At 48.7% G+C, this 20,099-nt stretch overlaps 4 protein-coding genes and 1 non-coding gene across 5 annotated transcripts; 2 read left to right on the top strand and 3 right to left on the bottom strand.

Annotated features, from left to right (window-relative positions):
* Positions 1 to 470: 470 nt before the first annotated feature.
* EI90DRAFT_t35 lies at positions 471 to 544 on the top strand. Its single transcript has one exon. It is a non-coding gene; the product is annotated as a tRNA-Ala (tRNA).
* A 2,818-nt stretch (positions 545 to 3,362) lies between these two features.
* Positions 3,363 to 5,061, bottom strand: EI90DRAFT_3115984 (uncharacterized protein; the record flags this gene model as incomplete). The annotated part of the gene is made up of 3 exons (XM_039062847.1): positions 3,363 to 3,567; positions 3,744 to 4,458; positions 4,512 to 5,061. The coding sequence occupies 3 exons, from the start codon at positions 5,059 to 5,061 to the stop codon at positions 3,363 to 3,365; spliced, it is 1,470 nt and encodes a 489-aa protein (XP_038922749.1).
* Positions 5,062 to 7,581: 2,520 nt separating this feature from the next.
* On the bottom strand, positions 7,582 to 8,016 carry EI90DRAFT_2903948 (uncharacterized protein; the record flags this gene model as incomplete). The annotated part of the gene is made up of 1 exon (XM_039054158.1): positions 7,582 to 8,016. One exon carries the CDS (start codon positions 8,014 to 8,016, stop codon positions 7,582 to 7,584), a length of 435 nt encoding a protein of 144 aa, XP_038922748.1.
* A 7,517-nt stretch (positions 8,017 to 15,533) lies between these two features.
* On the bottom strand, positions 15,534 to 15,928 carry EI90DRAFT_3011653 (uncharacterized protein; the record flags this gene model as incomplete). The annotated part of the gene is made up of 2 exons (XM_039056492.1): positions 15,534 to 15,675; positions 15,756 to 15,928. 2 exons carry the CDS (start codon positions 15,926 to 15,928, stop codon positions 15,534 to 15,536), a joined length of 315 nt encoding a protein of 104 aa, XP_038922747.1.
* A 1,059-nt stretch (positions 15,929 to 16,987) lies between these two features.
* EI90DRAFT_3011652 (uncharacterized protein) lies at positions 16,988 to 19,981 on the top strand (the record flags this gene model as incomplete). Its single annotated transcript, XM_039056491.1, has 9 exons — positions 16,988 to 17,324; positions 17,377 to 17,511; positions 17,565 to 17,779; positions 17,839 to 18,041; positions 18,094 to 18,123; positions 18,172 to 18,476; positions 18,534 to 18,758; positions 18,816 to 18,950; positions 18,996 to 19,981. The coding sequence occupies 9 exons, from the start codon at positions 16,988 to 16,990 to the stop codon at positions 19,979 to 19,981; spliced, it is 2,571 nt and encodes an 856-aa protein (XP_038922746.1).
* Between the last annotated feature and the right edge of the window lie 118 nt (positions 19,982 to 20,099).

The raw sequence follows: 20,099 nt of genomic DNA, 5'->3' as shown, positions 1-20,099 counted from the left end.
AGATAGGGTCGGGGAGGTAAGGAGGAGGTGTGTTGCCAGGACCGAAGGTGAGTATCGGAACGGCAGCAGTAGGTTATGACTCCAGAGGTGAAGAGGGTGGAGGTCCGGAAGTCGGGTCGGGGTCGGGTATGCACGGATATGACAATACACTTAAAAAAGTGTGAGGTCTCAGGGTAGCTCAGCACACAGAGCCATAAGTGATACAAGTGTGTATTTTACGGTAGTGTGTAAGCAGTTACCCGGAGGTTCCCACTTACCCACGTGACTATATGTATCTAATTACATGTGGCTCGGGGTTCGGGGCTATTGCCCTGACAATGTAGGAGATTAGCAGTAAGTCCAGCCTGAATATAAATTCAGGGGGTGACGACTCATGGGTTGTTGGAACCCTGGTGGTTTGGGTCACATGTGGATCACATGGTCAATCCAATGTGAAGGGGGTGTGTTGAAATAACCACCTCAGCCTAACAGGGCATATGGTGTAATGGCTGTGCACACTGAGTTTGCAATCCAGAAGACTGGAGTTCGATTCCCAGTATGTCCAACTTTTAGGTTTCCCTAAAAGACCACGTGCAAATTCCAACACTCCACATCCTCTGGACATTGTGAATCTGAAATAGGACTTCCCAAATTCAGACAATGCTGACAGGGACATAGCAGATGCCGATTTTTACTGAACAAGGTGGGTTATCGTCATTGTGATCATATTCAGAAATGATTTTCTTTATGATAGGGCAGGATGGGCAGGGCATGTTGCGGAGGTCACTTTCAGCTAATGCTGTGACAGAGGGTGGGTGATTACTGAGAGATGTGGATGTAATTTGTAGATTTGTTTGGAATGATGGGAGTTTGAACTGGAGAAACTCAGCGACGGACAGGGTGTGTCTGGAAAGTAGGACCTGATAAGTGTATTCGGGATACCGCTGTACAGGATGGGCTCATCTGTATGAGAGCAGATATGTCGTGCAAGAGCAAAACCATCCATACTTAGGTGCAAAGAAATTTTAAAGGGAAACTCATTTTCAAATTAATTACATTTATTCTGGCTACCAAACATGACCATCAGCATGTTGGTTTCCTTCTGGATCATGCTCCCACAGTCAAGGTCACACGCCTGCTGGTCGGGTTGTCACGCATCAAAATGAGCTCCCAGTTCATCACCTGGCAGAAATTTTGTGTCACGCTTGGGATGCACCGGTAGTTGGTCATGTGGGTACAGTATACTGCCATTGTGTAAATACAAGAAGTGACATCTTCATGCTGTCCATGAACCCCCCTTCCCCCACATACCGTTCAACCAGGAATTGCCGACACCCCTTGTATTTCCAAGGATCACTGACACCAGACGATACCAACCAGACTACCCACACATCATGTATAGAAAGTCCCCTTCATGTGCACTATGGTGGGACAGCTGCACTGCCACAACACCATGAAGCTGCAGGGTATTAAGATTTGTCATCACCAGGGTCATGCCACCATTTCCAGCATGCAAACACTTTGAAGGAACATCGGAATCCACAACAAATCGCACTACAGTGTATCGAGGGCAGAGGCTGTACTATGTGTAGTGTTTACGAGGAGTGCGGCGACAGCAAAATTCTTCCAGGCCAGTGCACACAGCTTTCACCAGCCTAGTCAGCCACCTAATGACAGCCTATAGAGGGGGCCGTTTGGCCTTCGAATGGGGCCTAAAAGGGGGTATTTACTAGTGGATGTCCTGGACATCCTGGTGAAGAAAGAAACGGCCTGATCCATTCACCAGGACGTCCCCAGGATGTCCTAGGATGTCCTGGGATGTCCTGGGATCACCATGCGGAACTTAATTGTATACACATAGACTTCTCAGGACGTCCTAGGACATCCTGGGCGCAACTTAGCGAAATATTGATGTTTGAATAGAAACATACATATGTCCAAATTCAATGTGTTACATCATCATGTCATCCTGCCAATGGTAACACAAGAACTAGACAGGATTGTAAGATTAAAACAAAAAAGTATTTACATGGTGACATTATAAAGAAAAAAACCTCGCGACTTTATCTGCCCGCTCGTTACCAATGACACCAGAATGGGCAGGGCACCATTTGACCATGACATCGATGTTAATTCTGTGGCGCAACAAACACCCTATACTTCTCTTGAACTCTCATGAGTATTGATTCCGTCCCACTCCCCAACAAACGACAGTCTCGATAGACCCGACATGATCAGAGAAAATGTGAACATGTTCAACACTTGGCATTAAAGTCATGTTCTCACACAAACACTTCACCTCCTCTGCTGCAGCCTGAAGCGCCCTCATCTCAGCATCACCCGATCTCACCTGCCCATCCATTGAACCACCTGTCACGACAATCTCATGGCTGTTCAGATACACCACAACGCTGTATCCTGCTGTGGTCACTCCATTTTGAACGAATCGAGAACCATCGCAGTAAACGACCAAATGCGATAGGCCAAGTTCGTTTTGTGCAAGGAAGGAATTGTGATCAGCCACCCATGCTTGCCGATGTGACACCTTATGGGCGCTGGAGGGAATAATGTCATCTAGGCGACCCATTGGATGTAGGTGTCTGAGCTGCATGGGGAAGTGGGGACAGTTTGCGATGAGGAAAATATAAAATGAAAAGGAAGTGTAGCATACGATGTATGGCATGTGCAGGTCCAGATTTGTGTTATTAAAACGAGTGTCGGACTTCGAATCATGCAGTCAATCGTGAGTGCTCGACAGCTTCAACGACGACAACAATGGAGCATCTTCGATGTAAACAACAACGATGCGAGGGAGGGAGTCGTTGACAATGACTGGGAGCGGCCAAATTAGAATAGCATAATAAGAAATGGACAAAGTCCACGAAGAAGCCTCAAGCTGATTTCGACGGAAGGATATTCGATTTCTGCTTGGAGGCTCACCACCACACTGGGATCTACCTAGGTGCCTCAATGTCAAGGTTGAAAATGGCTTGCGCACTGAGCTCTGGTGACACAGCTACATTCACAGGGGTGTTGCCTGCCAACTGCATGCGCAGCATCTCATCCCGCTTCTCGCTGTGACACTTGACAGGCGCTCACGGTGCTTTATCACTCTCCACATGGTCCTGAGTTTTTGATCTACGATATTTTCTGGCGATTAGAACACAGGTCAACACCAATACAGCTCCACCCACCAAGCGATATGCACAATCCAGACTGATCAACCTTCCGTGCACGAAGCCTGGAAACAACCTGGTCCTTCAACAACTCATTCATGTCCCCACCACCTCCCCGAAGATCTCTAGTAACCAAACACTCTGATAAAAATGTATTTATTGACGATGATGGACTGGGAAGAAAGAAAGACATTAAGCACTGCGTGCTCAGACATGTTCAGCAGCATGTTCCAGATCGTGATGAAAATCCATGAAGCCATCAGAAGCTATCGCCTCTGCTGCAGCAAGAATCAGGTCGGAATCATTGTAATTATCGACTTCAAGCTCCAACTCTTCTTGGTCATCATCACTGATGAGATCCTCCTGACTATCCTCCCGACCATCCATGCGAATCAAACCCCTTAAGTCAGGTCTAACGGCTCAGGGAAGAGGGGGGGGAGTGAGAGTTGGCCAGTCCGGAGCATCCTCAGCAATTGAGACACTATCACTGTCGATACGCCAGCGCTTCAGAAGTCCCTGGAGAAACAACAGCTTCTCATAGGCAAAGAACACGACAGAGACGTCCCGGCTTTCAGTAGGGTTTCATACGCCTGATATTCTTGTAAAAACCACTGACGCAAGTTAGCGTGCTCCGCTTTGCACCTTGCAAGCTCTTGGTGGCTATTTTTCAACTGCTGCGCATAACGAATCCCCTCCTTGACCTCCACATCAGTAAGCCAACAGGGAAGAGCATCTCCCGAAGCTTCTGGCCGGTCAGAGTTCTCCCAAATGGGCTGGTCAACATCTAACTTGTATAGGTTACGACGAGGAATAACTGGTGGAAGATAGACTTCGCGAAGGGCGGGATCCGCATTCCGCAGTGCACCGAGCTCCTTCAACTTATTGTTGTATTTCGAGAGGGTGGATTCAATGCCGCTTGAACGCTTATTCACCGCTTTCTCGACATGGGCCTTCATACTCTGATCCAGAGCTCGAACAGCGTGAGATCGATCCAGCACACTCAACTCGGCTTTCCTGGCTCGCAGCTTATGAAGGAGCTGATCTTTGATAACACGAAGGTTCAGAAGCTCATTGGTCCACTTGTCATTCTTGAGCTTCTGGAGCTCTGAGAAATCAACCGGTCGTGTTGATTCGAGTGCCACAGTCTGGTCTGCAATTTGTCTTTCCAATTGGACTAACTTCTGCTCACTCTGGTCAAACCTCTCCTGCCAATCCGCCAGCAGCGCACGAGCAACAGAATCAGTTGGATCCTGAAGAGCGCTGCCACACCTCTTCAAATCCTCGTGAATTTTCTTCTGCAACTCTACAGTGGCGGTGAGACTGAGGATGCGATCAATGTGTTTCCGAGCAGCTGACTTTGATTGACGCTGCTGAGGTTTTTGGAGTGATGTACTCGCTGCTCAGCGAAATACTCGAGCAGTTGCGCAACGGAACGGTTCCCAAGTTTTTCCAGCGCATCTCTCTCCTTCCCATGAGCCTTTGCTGTGTGAGTACGCAACCACCTGGCAAGGGCCGGAAGTTTCTGCGTGTCAATATAGCCCACTTGCGTATCAAGGATGAAGAGACGCCGATGATAACCAGTTACACGTAGCCCAGGGATTAATCGTCGAAGCTCACTCCAAAATCGCTCGCAACCTTCGCCATCCGTAAGGCCCCAGATCACACTCTTACATGGGTGATACCAGAGCTGACAATTGTACTGATGGCCATATGCATGGAAGATTGATACCCCCCAGGTGAGACGGGATCGCCAGCCTGGCGCAAAATCCAACTTCTTCAGTGCACGATCCATTTGGCAACCAATATCATAGAGAATGCCAACTTTCCATGATGACGGGATGTGCTGAAGAAGTGCAGCTATGAGGGAAAATGCATAAAACTGCTTCTCCCCTGGGGTCCAAATCATCAGCAAAAGTCCGTTATGCTCCGGAGCATCAAGAGTGGCTGGAGCATGTGGGAGACAAAACAGCAGATTGGGCACTCCTGGAGCCAATAGTGTTCTCCTGGGAGGGGGTTCAGGAGCAGCTGGGAGTGGTGAGGAGTATGTAATGTGCCAGGAGCAGTGGGAGGAAAATTTTGGTCTCTAAAAAGTTGAAAAAAAAAATTTAGGGAAAAATCAAAAAAAAATTCAGGAACTATAGTGCCTTTAAAGTGCTTTCAGGACATATAATTATTTGCAAAATTGAGGAAGAAATGATGGAGAAAAATGGAAAATACTTTCGGAGACCCGAGAAATAATGAGAACTGAATTGATGGGAAAGTCTGAAAATTGAATAGGAAAGTGAGGGGAAGCCTTGTAAGCATTGTTATTTTCTGCTGTTCTGATTTTTCCTGATTGTTCTTGGTCTCACTCCCAGCTGCTCCTGGACCCTCCCAGGAGCTTTCAGGAGCTTCCTGGAGTATTGAGGAGCAGCTGGGAATGAGACCAAGAAGAATCGGGAAAAATCAGAACAGCAGAAAATAACAATGCTACAAGGCTTCCCCTCACTTTCCTATTCAATTTTCAGATTTTCCCATCAATTCAGTTCTTGGGTCTCCAAAAGTATTTTCCATTAGCTGCTCCTGGACCCTCCCAGGAGCTTCCAGGAGTATCCAGGAGTATCCAGTAGCAGCTGGGAGTGAGACCAAGAACAATCAGGAAAAATTAGAACAGCAGAAAATAACAATGCTACAAGGCTTCCCCTCACTTCCCTATTCAATTTTCAGACTTTCCCATCAATTCAGTTCTCATTATTTCTCGGGTCTCCGAAAGTATTTTCCATTTTTCTCCATCGTTTCTTCCTCGATTTTGCAAATAATTATATATCCTGAAAGCACTTCAAAGGCACTACAGTTCCTGAATTTTTTTGATTTTTTCCCTAATTATTTTTTTCAACTTTTTAGAAGTCCCTATTTTTCAAATTTTCCTCATTTCCCTCTATATCCCCCCCTCATTCCCCCCTCATTCCCCCCCTCATTCCCCCCCTCATTCCCCCCCTCATTCCCCCCCTCATTCTCCCCCATTTCCCCCTCCCCCATATTCTGCCAGCCCGAAAGTGATTAAGTTGCCAGATTAATCATATATCAGGCCATAAATTTTGATTGTGTATTGGTGAGTCTCAGTATCCTTGATATATAGTATAGTGTTTGATCTAAATGTTAAGCAGTGTCTTGTTGTGTTAGTCTTGTGGTAGGAGGTATTCATGGGGGATCTTCCCTCTTTTTTTTCCTTTTCATTTTCAAATGCTCCAGGAGCTCCCAGAAGCTTCTCACCCTATACACTTTGAAGCATTTAAATTGTATTTACTGGATATGTTTGTGCACAAAGCAATGCTCCAGGCCCTCCTGGGAGTGCCCTGGAGTACCTAGCCAACTCTGGAGGAAATGGGCTGTTCCTGGACCGGCCAATCTCCTCCTGATTCTCCCAGTGCTCTCGATACTCCGGAGCACTCAGGAGCATAACAATTTTTTGCTGATGATATTTGCAAGAAATAAGGGAATATCATGGGGGCAGAGCATTGCCATGACACCAGTGTCATCAAACATACAAGTGGAGGCCTTGACTCAATCACCATCAGTGGCAATGAAAGATTGACCACACGCATCATACATCGAGTTAGGGCCTGGGAGGCCGGGCTCAACCCTATCTTCATCACCATCTTGCAGTGCCTCGCTGCATCTATTCACGCGAGATGGTCAAGTAGGCTTTGGAGGACGGTCCTTCTCTATGATATCTCGCCAATGTTCCACAAACGCCTGCTCCAAGATGATGGAATGAGGCAAAAGGTATCGTGGATCCTTGGAACCATCTCCACCATTGCGCATATCACGGTCAGACTTACGCTTCAGTTGAAAATTAGCATCAAGACGCACGATGCATTGGGCAAGAAGTTCAGGAGATACAGTGTTGGTTCCACCAAAACATAGTGGACATCTTGACTGTAGATATTCACTTGGGGTCTTGGGCGATGAAGATGAGCAGGGAGGGTGAGCGGATGATGTGTCTGAAGGGATCGAGGTTGTGTGTCGAGCATTGAGATATTTCCGTGCTCCAAGTCCAGTTGTCTCATCTAATTTTAAAGCACCTAGCTGTCAGGGATCAGTAATGACCCTGGACCCTATGCCGGCTGCACATATGCGCGTGGGAAGTATGCCGGTAATTCCCATCTACTCCGCTTACCTAAGCCCCGGTGACCCGGATCATCTCCGGCATTGTTCTGGAACATTCTATGATCACGTGATTCTATCGGCAATCCATTTGGTTTCCTTATTGCCGGACTCTACATGTATATAGCTGACCCTAAGATGGGGACATCCCTTTCCCCCGGCTTTAATCACAACTAGGTTATCGGAGCATCCTGCACAAGCACGTGCGTCCCCTGACACTAGCACATTATCGTCGTCGATCACATCATTGGCAGTAGATACCGTAGGATCGGCATCCTCCCTAGCAGGGCGAGTAGCATCTGCATTGGCCAATTGAAGGCTCACGAGCCAAACGCTGGACCTCTGCATCCACTTCCCAGATGAGTATTTGATAATGGAGAAGTGCATTGGAAAAGCGGCGCTGCAACGAATCTTCGGTTTGAAATGGGAATCCATTGGCAGCAAGAACCACCTCAATGGTAGCCACAAATGCGTGGTTGTTTGGTGCCATGTGAACGAAAAATTGTGAAGCAAACTCCAGCATTTCTAAGGAGAAAGCCAGGGACGGTTTGCACGGTGCACACGGAAACAATCCCCGAGCAAGAAGCTGATCTGCAACCGGCCTCTGATGACACTCAAACATGTCGACAGACTCATAGCGGTCCCAATATATGGCAAGAACATTGATAGAGTGATGAGACTCGCCACAATTGCATGCTTCGGAAAGGAGGCCCATTAGAATTGCTGAATTGCATGCTGCCAACTTCGAACAATAAATCCTCATTTGCTCCATATAGACTGCGCATTGATGCAGGCTGAGCAAACAATGAGGGGCTCTGGAGGCGGAGTTGGGTCTCTCTACTCGACATCAAGTGGAACAAATGCGGCAAAAGCTTCATCCGGTGCACTGGCTTCACGTTGAACATTCTGCACAGCAGCTTTGGGTTCAAGACCCGAATGCGAGCCCACTGAAGAAAACACTCAATCAAGTGCTTCTCCCACAGGATTTGATTTCCTCTTCTTTGAAGGCTGCCCAAAGGCTGCTGTATTGGCATTCACGCATTGGTGCCTCTTGGCAGTGTCGAGAACTGGAATAAATGACATAGCGACAGATCGGAGTCAACACTTTCCACCAGGCAAATGCTCGGATTGGACCTCAACAACAAGGCAAAACCCGCGCACGTGTGCATGATTTGTATGTAATAAATCATGCCATGCAATTGTACCACTTGATACAAAACAAACAATAGGACACAACCCCATTGATATACGCTCATTGTCAGGGATGCATCCGGGGTGGAGGGGGCCCGGATGTAGCGCCTGGCAGAGGGACCCTCTCAGGGAGCGAAGCGGGTGTGTGTACTGACAGGCCCGATCTGGGACTGTAGTCCCTGGCCACTTAGACTGAAGTGGAAAACATGAATTGTTATTAAAAGGAAGAACTACACTACTTACCTGAAGTGGAAAACGTGAGAAGAAGGTTACTTCTTCAGTTCCCACTTCAGGTACATTTATGTACATGCGGCTCGGGTCACATGACGGGTACCACGTCATCTACGGAGAGAGCTGCAGCCATCCGGGTATCCCCATGGGGGATCCTGAGGGCATCCGCTGCAGGCGCGCGTGCTAGGCATAGCAGGAAGTCGTCCAGGGTGTCTGAGCCAGATGGGTCAACAGTACAATGATACAAGGGAAGTAAATAGAAAGAATAAACAGAAAGGGAGAATGAAATAAAGGAGAAAGAGGAAAGAGGGAAAAGGGAGGAAAGGGAAGAAGGGGAAGAGGGAGGAAGGAGGAAGGAGGAAGGATGGGTAGTGGGGAGCGGGTGAGGTGGGCCCAGGTGGGCCCGGGTGGAACTGGGTCAGGCGGGTGTGCCCTGACACTCATGCAGCGGATGTGGAGACCCATGCAGGACAGTGACTCAGATTGGAAGCTGGGATCATCAGTCAGACGGTCAGTGGGACAGCAACCTAACAATGAAGACATGGCACTCACGTTCGCAAAATCCCAGATGTATATGAAGAGGCACACAGAGCCATAAAGAATGAAAGCCCGGTTTGAACCTTGCCGGGGCGGAGAGATGAACTTATTCTGGTTCATAGGCCTCATCACATCACAAAACCAAAAACAATGGGCACTTGAGACCAGAAAAACGAAACCGAGCCCTGTCGTCGATGAGTTATCCCAGGCATAGCCTGGTTTAAACCCGGTCGGGGCGAAGGGTTCAAGCCCGACAGGGAAGCCTAGGTTGGCGAGCCCTTGGATTCTGTCACATCATCAATCAAGCAGCAATGCCAGGCAAGCGAGCAAGCATTGCTATTGCTCCACAGCCCGTCCGTCCGTGAAAGAGTCATATACAATGACACTTGTGCCGAGACTAAGTCAGGGAGTTAGGAAAAAAGATGGAGACAAAAGATAGAGAAAACAAAATGACACTCACGAGTGTCATATCTGTGCATACCCGATCCCGACCCGACTCCCGGACCTCCTCCTTCACCACCTCCGGAGTCCTACCCTACTGCTGTCTGTTCTGATATTCACCTTTGGTCCTGGCACCACACCTCCTCTCACCTCCCATGCCACCTCCACACCTCCTTCCCTCTCCTGTCCTATCTCCGTCCGCTCCGATACCCACCTCGGACCGAACACCACCCCTCTCGCCACCCTACCACTACCTCCCACTCCTCTGCTTCCTCCCCACCACACCTCCACCCTTCCGTCATCCTCCTACTCTTCTCCTGTCCACTCCGATACTCACCTTCGGACCTGACACCTTTCCTCTCCTCCACATCCTTCCTCCTTTCTCTTCCCTCTGGTCCTCTTCTGCCGACCTCCCACCAAGTTACAACCTTCCACCGCTGTCCCATACTTCATACTCGGACACCGCTCGTACCTTTGCTCCGAGCCTCCGTCATAGCTCCTACCTCGGACTTTGACTCCACCTTGGCCTTAGTCCATTGCATTGGTGACCTCATACTATGTAAACACCATTGCCAATATTCCTCGGACTTTCAACCCCGCCTCTGTAACCTCCGTAAGCTCCGCAACCTCCGAGCTCCACAGATCATCTTCGGCACTTTTGCCGCTTGTAATGTATCTCTCATGTTTTCCCCTCATCCCTATTTGGACTGCTGCTTCCATTCTAGCCAGTTAGTTATCATCCCCACTTCCCCTCATCCTCCTGCCCCTCTGGGCCTCACCCTCCTTACCTCCTTTCGGATGTACCACAGGTTCTGCCTTATTGTCAGGGCACACCCACCTCACCTGGCTCCACCCGGCTCCACTCCACCCGCTACCCCCTTCTCCCCCTTCCTATCTCCTCCTCCCTCCACTTCCCCTCCTCCTATTTCTTCTCTGTCTCATTCTCTATTCTTTCTATTTCTATTTACATGGACGACTTTCCTTGATCGATGGACTACTAACCTGCCGGGCTGTGCATGGGGACAACGTGGCAACTCTCATGTGACCTGAGCACCATGTATATAAACATACCTGGGGTGGGAACCAGAGAAGCAGTCTTCTTCTCACCATTCCCACTTCAGGGACATCTGCCTGCACCGGACCCGTTACCGTACGTGCTCGCTTCATACCCGGACGCTCTCGACCCCAGACCGGTCCCTGACACTTATGACCTTCGGTACCGCTCCGCTTCTGTCATCCCTTTGTTCCCGTTCAGATGCCTTCATTCCGATTCGGATCCCCTTTGTTTCCTCATGCTTTCGCCCTCCCCATTATATATATTGGCGCTTGTACATACTCGTTTTAGGCTTAGTCTAAAATCGACCTGAAATGCCCCCTAGAGACTTCCTGCTCGCCTACTGTGAAATTAAGGACCAAATGGACAAACAGCAATGGCACAGCGCTCCCCTTGAGTTGCTGAGGCCAAGGTCCCTCCTTGCTAAGTCTCCGGTTCCCCTCCGGAATCGTCCGCCCTCGCCCAGTTCTAACAACCAGTGCCAAACACAAATCCCTGGACGGGCTACTGCAGTCTCAAACTAGAGAAGAGCGGACTCAGTGTCAACAGGGTGCAACACAGTTGAGGTACTGGGCTCTTCGCTCCGCTCATACACCATCCACAAAATCCTCCCTAACAAAGCTGACCCACTTGCTTCCTCCATCACTGTTGATAAAGCCCCCCACAGTACATACAAGATGATTGGTCTCCTTGTGTCAGGGGATGACTCTGTCAGGGACGCGTCCGGGGTAGAGGTGTCAGGGCATGGCCTAACCGGCTACCCTGACCCCCTATGCCAGAAGGGAGTTGCCATCAGACGATCCGGAGAGATCCGAAGAACGCAGGTAATCTCGCTTAGCTTTCGCTTAGCATCCCACTTCCATCTTCCGTCCACATGTCACCCCTTTCCCACACCTCGCTTACGATTATCCGAATGAATAGTTATCTTTTCATGTCATCATTCTATCGGCTGTTCCTTATCTCGTTTGTAGCCGCGCTCTAGTGGATAGCGGTATCCATGTATATAAGCCCTATCTCCGCTGAAGGTGGTGCTTCAGTGTTAACAACGACTAGGATTCTCAGGAACACCTTTATCATCGTGAACTGACACGCAGTCCCTGACAAGAGGAGGCCCGGGTGAGATGCCCGACACTAGAAGTCTCGTGGGGTGTGGAGCGGGCGTGTGTACTGGCGGGCCCGGCTCAGGAGACAGTCCCTGGCCACTTAGACTGAAGTGGAAAAGGGTGTTATTTTATTAAAGGGAATACTATGTTACTTACCTGAAGTGGAAAAGGAGGCTGCTTCTTCGGTTCCCACTTCAGGTATGTTTATATACATGCGGCTTGGGTCACATGATGGGTGCCACATCATCCTTGCATACAGCTGTAGTCACCCAGGTGTCCCTGTGGGGGATCCTGAGGGCGTCTGCTGTGAATGCACAAGCTGGACATAGTGGGGGTCGCCTGGGGTGCCCAGGCTGGGCATGTCATGAGCACGCTGCAGGTGGGTCAATGGTACATTGATACAAGGAAAGGTCGTCCATGTAGAATAAAGAGAAAATAAAGAGAAAGTGAAATAAATGAAGAGGAAGTGAAATGGAGAAAGAAAGAAAGAGGAAGGGGGGAGGAGGTAGGAGAAGGCTGGGTGGCGGGGTACTGGGTGAAGTGGGGCCAGGTGGGGCCGGGTCAGGTGGGTGTGCCCTGACAGACTCCCGGGTCCCCATGACCCTCCCCTATGGCCCACAGCCTCAAGTCTGGCCAGCCCTATCCAGGGCACAATCCTACTGTGGGTCAGAGATGAGAAGGAAGTTAACTTCCATCTTCCCACAGTGGCCACAATACATCAAAAACTTCCGGAGATATCCGGAAGTCACATGAGACCCGAGGCCCGAGGTCCGGGCCATCCGGCCGCACTGAGCGTCCGGCACAGGGTGCACATGGGAAGTGCAACAACCGGGTGCGGTCGCGGGTGCGGGTGCGAGTGCGGGTGTGGATGCGGGTATTGGCTAGGTCAGGGTGTATGCCCTGACACCTTGACGAGCAAATTAAAGAAGTTAAAGATGCTATCGAGTATCCTGAACTCTTTGCAACATCACCCAGCAAGAGGGCCCGTGTCATCGTGGTGCTCTAAAGCCGATGTCAACAGGCGTAACAGACAACAGCCCACTTTGTCACAGTTGGGGCACTGGTGGCTCTCTCTTCACAGTCATGGTGGTGGTTGCGGAGATGTCCGTGAGGTCCGGATGCAAATCACTACACTGAATATATTGATCTCGGTCCAGCCAGACGACTCTTTCTCCCCCCTGATTGGCTCAAGCCTCGCTCTTTGAGGTTTTAACCTTAACCCCAAATTCCCTGCTTCACCATCTGACTCACAACCTGAAATAGAAAAAGACTTGAGATAACCATGAAGTCTCTGCATGACATGAAGACAATCACAAGACCTACATAGTCATACAACACAGGAGAGTACACAGCTGAAGGCTCCCTGGCCTTGTACTAGAGAAGGCTGCTGTGCAAGCTGCTTGCAAGTGATGTCGGAAAATCATGAAATCGATCAAAAACATGAGACCTGACGTTCACCCCCAAAATATGTTTAAACACCCCAAATCACCCGAATCCGTAACAATTTTACAGAAAAAATCTGCGTGCCCGACTCGGAAAAATGATCCAGCCAGTCTTGTGATCGTCCAAAAATGGCAGCGAATGAGCTAAACGTTTTTCCCAAATTGTCAATGCTGCTGAATTTTAATGGTTGACCCGTGGGAACTACCATTTGACCTCGGCCTGCGACATCGGCACAAAGAGGGATTGGCGCTACAAAATGGTACTGGAGGGGGGTAGGTGCCTGGAATGATCTGGCACTTGGAAAAAACTTTGCAGCAGAAATCCTTGTGAGTGGCAAAATTCGATGCCCCAAGGTATTCATTTTCAGGGTAAATCCATTCAGTAGCGACCCGAAATGAATGGCCCGAAATTGCAACAGCCGGGATTGTCCTGTTGACTCATTTTGAGTGTTGGGCACAAGACAATGATCTACACCGATGTAAAAAACCTCGATTCATTGTACCTACATGTTGCTGACTGGTGTTCAATTCGATCCCTGACTCTGGTTGTGAACTCTCAGCGAAAAAGTTCTATACCTGTCTGACACCCAATTGCATCAGGGTTAGAGTGGCAGGGGTTTTGTGGATGGGAGTTAGCACCATCAACTGGTAGCCTGTTTAGCAAATTCAGAATGAATTATTATAGAGATTAAGTACAGCGATATGTTGCACAGGTCGAGGGCATCAAACGGTGCACACTCTCATGATAACGGGGGAGTACCCATTTTGATGCACCCCACAATTGAATTGGTTCCCACAGGGATGAAGGTGGTCAAATGGGTCAACATTTACTTGGTGGTTTGCAATCGGGCCTCAACATTAAATCGGGACATATGAGTCAAAATTCTTCCAAAATTAGCTGCTATGTTGCGATTGGCCCAGTCCCAGATCTATTATTGTACATTGCATAGATGATACATCACCGCAACTGCCGAGCCGACGTTGATGAGTGTTGATGTCTTAATAATTTCATGCCTGCGTGCAGATGGACGGGAGCTCTGATAGGATAGCATGGTGGCAGCTTCGGATCAACCAGAGCTTCTGGATTAAGCACGGACCTAATGCAAGGTACAATAACAAGAAGTGATTGGAGGGACAGTAGGTAGCAAGGTTAAGATGAAGGTGTTGGTTTGCCAAAAGGAACCGAAGATCGTGAGCATCTTCACAATCGGCAAAACCGAATGACTTACGACGAGCCTTGGGTGGGACATGGGAGTATAGTGGCCAGAGGGGCATGCATGAACAAATGATAAGGAAAAAGCAATTAGCACCAATAAGTATAGTCGAGACGCCAAAGTGGAATCGGGATGTACAACAGACACGAGGAGATCACAGCGATGTGAGTCAGTCCTGCATGAGGGATGTCGCTATGATTGGCATGGCTGATTGTGTGGCACAAGCAGGTGGGATTGATGCGATGCAATCGGCCAAAGTTCAACCAGCCATATTCATTACTGCGTTTTTGAGGGAATCTGTCAATTTCCAAGTGAATGGGGTATCAATATGTTTGTCAGAAATCAGCTCGAAAATGATCAAATTTCGGGGATTTTATATTTTCAATACAGTTAGGATTGTATTGTAATATAGTATGTTAGCACTGCACTGCCATTCTAAGCTGCCGTGCTTGAGCACTTTTAGGACAGAAAATCATTATTCTAACAATCATCTAAGCCAAATGGCTAAGTCAGCTGGGGGCTCAGATAGAACAGTTGAAGTCATTGGACGTGGCTGTTGTGTATGCTTGCTCCTGAATATTCTTTCGACACTGAGAGTGGGGATATAGCCGCTTGATAATGCTGACCCATATACTGCCTAAATGCGGCACGTAGTTCTTCATTGGGTTCAAAAGCCGGCTTTTGCTTGTAAGGAACAAACTCTTCAGAATGTTGAAAATATCCACCTTTTTATACGTGAAATCTCGCTGCTTCGGGCTGTACTCTGGAAGACAAAGATGCGGTGGTATGTCTCTTTGTGAGGTCTTTGGGTAGCTCAGCACACAAGGCCGTAAGTGATACAAGTATGTGTATTTTACGGTGGTGTGTAAGCAGTTACCCGGAGGTTCCCGCTTACCCACGTGACTATATGTGTCTAATTTACATGTGACTCGGGGTTCGGGGCTATTGCCCTGACACTCTTTGTAGTTCATGGAGGTGGCACGGATCTGGCTCAAGCTCAAGGTGACCTTGTAGGAGATTTAGAGCTTTCTCAAAGGGGATTCCTTGAGTATGAGACAGTAAACCGCGTGCTTGCTGAGTTGGGCGATGTGGCGCTTCACCTCTGGAGTAGTATGTTTGGTATTGAGTTGATGTGTGGAGGTCCAGAGCCAAGCAGTATGTCTATGTGGTTCATCAGTGCTGCAGTCTTCATCAATGAACACCAATGGGGAACGCAGAATGGCAGTGCAGCGCTAACGTACATCAGCAAATGGTCCACATTCAGTTTGGCCACTTCTTGTGGACATATCCACCAGAAGTGGCCAAACTGCCCAAAGTACCCAAAGTGAAATAAACCAGGTCCCTCCAATTCAATTTCAGGACCAAACTTAATTGTTTTGAGCCGTACAACTGTGGGAATTGTGCTTGGAGCCATTGAGTTTAGCCCTGAAATTGAATTGGAGGGACCTGGTTTATTTTGCTTTGGGCACTTTGGGCAGTTTGGCCACTTCTGGTGGACATATCCAACAGAAGTGGCCAAACTGAACGCGGACCATTTGCTGATGTACTATATTACAATACAATCCTAACTGTATTGAAAATATAAAATCCCCGAAATTTGATCATTTTCGAGCTGATTTCTGACAAACATATTCAGCCGGCATTGTCCCGTTTGGAGGGAATGCATGTGGTCGCGTGATATATGAGTGATGGGGTATGAATGTGGTCAAACAGCAGTAGCACTGCCACCGCGCTTTAGGCTGACCGCATGCAGGCCTTCCGCAGATCCCGCCGTTTGGCTCATTGAAAGATGTTCCCCACGGCAGATGGCCTGTATCAACTCACATGAGCAGGACTCAGGAGCAATATTGTGTGCACACAGAATATTTTCATCGAATCCCTGACATTCTCAGAATACAAATGTCGGCTTTGATCGTCGCCTACCAAATTTCCTGGGTGCCACCTAGAACTTCTACCCAGGGCACTGAACACTCCAGGCAAGTCAAACGGGGAGCTGGGGTGGAAATCGGCTACTGGATGTGTTATGGAAATGGGAATTTCCCATTTTAGACTCTTATGGGTTCTGTATCACATGATTTGTATAGTAATTGAGTTGATCCAATCAATAAACAACCAAAAACCCGCTGTGCTAACATCTGTTACAACTAATGTTAAACTGCCTGTGATAACATCTGTATAACCATATGAACCCCATTCCCCAACCTTTCCCCTTTCCTGCGCCTTGAACGGACGAAAATGGGCGCCTCCGGCCCCATTTTTGTAACAGGATGGTTCCGGATGGATGTGGCCCACATAATGGGCAGGGATGGGCAGAATGGCAAATACTTTTTTCGGTGTTTGTGTCTACAATGTTGCAGTATACAGGGTGTATTGAATGGGGCAGGCAGCTACCTTTATGTTTGTTTAGCTTGATTAATTTGATGGATCGGATGCAATTTTGACCTAGCAGCCGCTAAGACAAGTGATCACCAGAATGTCCTCCCCCTTGCAGAATGCGTCTTCTAGCACATTTGACACGTCAATCCTCACCCTTCAGGCCGACTTTTCCAGTGGCCTCACCCTTTTGACAACAGCTCCCACTGCCAATGAATTCCTCAGAGCTACAGAGGGTCCATTTGCGGAGTTGAAAGAGCTAGTTATGCAGCATACTTCAATTGCAAACAGACCACGATTTCAACCCCTCGCCCCCCCGAAGAACATTTTGAAGGAGATTGTGCAGAAGATATGGGGTCATTCATCTGTTCAGACAGTTGATGATATTGGTGAGATTCTAGAGAACGGACACGTCACAGATGATTTGAGCCTCGAAGGTACATTTGTACCTATTGGAATGTTTAAAAACACTTAGAAGCCACTGCACAGTTTTTTTGGAAGCTTGCATCGCAGGCTATGCCAAGAAAAGGGAGAGGTCACCCCAAGAAGTCATGAAACGTTTCCGATTACACAATCCTTCCGAAGCGGGCCAAACAGCCTGGCAGGCATGGCTCAAGCTTCACCGTAAGTCTAGCCGTAATACTTGCAGCCCATATTCGGGACTAATTGTTTCCCAGCTGGAATTGATAGTCAAGAGGCTGCAAGGCTGTGTAAATCACACCAAGAAGCTGTTGAGAAGCACTACCCCGATTGCGCGGCAGAGGTGAATGCATTTTACGAAAAAGTCCTGATACATTGTGGAGACATTGTTTTGTCAAAGGATGAAAGGGATGCTAAACCCAACGAAGGCCTCTATCTGTTGCAGAAGGTAACTGGAAAGTACGCCGCTCAGGTACAGTGGACAGGATTCTAGGGACTACTAGATTTGGTTCAACTAAGGCTTTGCGGTAGCTTGCTGCACTCAGCACCATTCACCCCATTGGTGTGGCTGTAGTGGGATTCATAGCAGACGACACACTTTCCCCTCGAGACTCGACTATCGCTTTTACTAGCTCTCCGATGATCGCGGAAATGGTCAAAGCTATGGGCCTACCCCTTGCAGAGGATGCCGCATTGGCGATGAGAAACTTTTACGATGGAATAAAGGCATTCAGGTACGGGTTTATGTTTAGAAGGGTACTGTTGGCTTACTTGTATCCCCCTCAGCCCATATCAACCTGATGCCATCAAACAGAGGTATGAGTGACTTCTCCTCGCAGTCTGCACAGGCTGAAATTGCTGCAGAGACTTCCTTCATCATCTTGGAGCATTTAACAATTCCAAAACGTCTACCAGCGAGGTGTTTGGGGCCTCTGGTCTCATGAAGTCCATTGTGACGCAGGCGAAGCAAAGCGTCCATTTCAGTGATGATCTGGACCGATATTTGGGTAACACTACTGCGAAATCAGAGGTTGAGTGTGATGCAGAGGACGTGGATTATCACACACCTTTATTGAAGATGAAGGAAGGCCTGAGCACTATAGACCGGGCATATGGGGCACATACCGTTCGCCGCACTGATTGTGCTGGGAAGCTCAAAGCCATGATTCGTATGTCCTACTTTTGCAGCACTATCCGCTTTGCTCATTGGTGATGTCTACTTGTAGAGGAGGCGACAGGCATAATGGACCTTGGGCACAACTGGAGAGGTGTCAACATACTTCCGTTCTTGCTTGAACACCGTCTCCGTTTTGCCGGTTGGCATCGCGGTGTTCGACACCTAAACAGAGGGCTTCCGTGTGATTGGACCCCACACGAAACTGCACGGTGCATGTTACAGTTCGATCATGAGGATCCGGTGCAGACCTTAAGGGTGGAACACATGACAGATGGTATGGTGAATGTCAATGAAACTCAAAAGGCATGACTGATGGGTATGGGCTTACCAGATGAGTACCTGAAGCGTGAGGTGTTACACTATGCACCGGATGGGAACGGCAACGTCAGTAAATATGCATTACCTCAAAATGAAGTAAGGAGAGCAGTTGGGAAAACGGCCATCATCCCGGCATCATCCCACAAACGTAAGGGAAGCACCCCAGACCCTACCACTGTGTCTATGGAATGAGGTTCAATTGGAGACGGCACAATACCCACCCCATCTCCTAAGCAAATCAAAAGGGGGTCTAGAGCCACGCGTACACGCACCTCAACCAAACATCCTCGTGCGACACCTAGGGCCAAGAAACAGGCAAGGAAGACTGCCCTACTTGAGTGCGAGGCGTCGGGTCCACAGGATGAGGGAACAGTGCCTGAAACACCACCCAAACACTCGCCTGAACTGAGCACGTCTTCCTCACCAGTAAAAATGGAGGTGATAGACCTAGCTGGATCTCCGCAGGCCGCACATCAAGCCCCCTGGCATGAATGTGGGCCGCAACTCCCTGACGAACCGGAAAACGATGTCTTCACAGCACAGGCCAGTAAAACGAATATGGAGCTGCCTACGCCAATGGTCATCCCGCCTATTAGGTTAATCCATCCAACGCCGCACAGTACTCCCGTCAAAGTTCAAGAGGCACCAAAGATCATAAATACTGGAAGCGTGCACCTCACTGTGAACGAAGGGACAGTGGCTAGTACTCCTGTTGGGGTTCGAGAGGTGTCAAGGATCATAAATAACGGAGGCACACACCTTGCTGTGAATGGAGGGGCAGCGGCTCGTGAACCATCAGAGGCACCGTCTTCAACAATGAGCATGAGTGGTGAGGTTCCTACCTTTGATGCCTTCTTCAAGTGTGCATGCCACTCAGTGTGGCGGAGCGCACGGAGAATCCTTCCAGGCCTTCGTTTGTGGGCGCTAGTGGCGGAAGATGTTGAACTCCTTGTGAGGATTGACATCATCGCCCAGTATGTTGAGAGGCAGGAGCCACCTCCCAATGTCTTGAACATTGGGCAACACTGGAGAATGGTTCACACTGCTGGACAGGAGCTTTGCGAAAGGGGTGCTGATGGCGGGGGCATTGCAATGCAGGTGTTACAGTTGCTTGATGAGATCGAGGCTGGCGAGGAGGAAGACATTATCAATATGTGGGCCTACATGTTGCCAGAGTAATAGATTGTATTTTCGAAGTTATTTACAATAAACGCGCTGTTATAGAACCCAACCCATGGGCTGAGCAACAGGTAACGGGAGTAGGGCAGCTTGCAGGTTTTAGCATACATAGGAAACG

The sequence above is a fragment of the Cantharellus anzutake genome (assembly GCF_015039405.1).
Source record: "Cantharellus anzutake strain C23 chromosome Unknown EI90scaffold_3, whole genome shotgun sequence".
NCBI lineage: Eukaryota > Fungi > Basidiomycota > Agaricomycetes > Cantharellales > Hydnaceae > Cantharellus > Cantharellus anzutake.
Note: the sequence above shows the minus strand (reverse complement) of the source record. Positions and strands in the feature narration are given on the sequence as shown.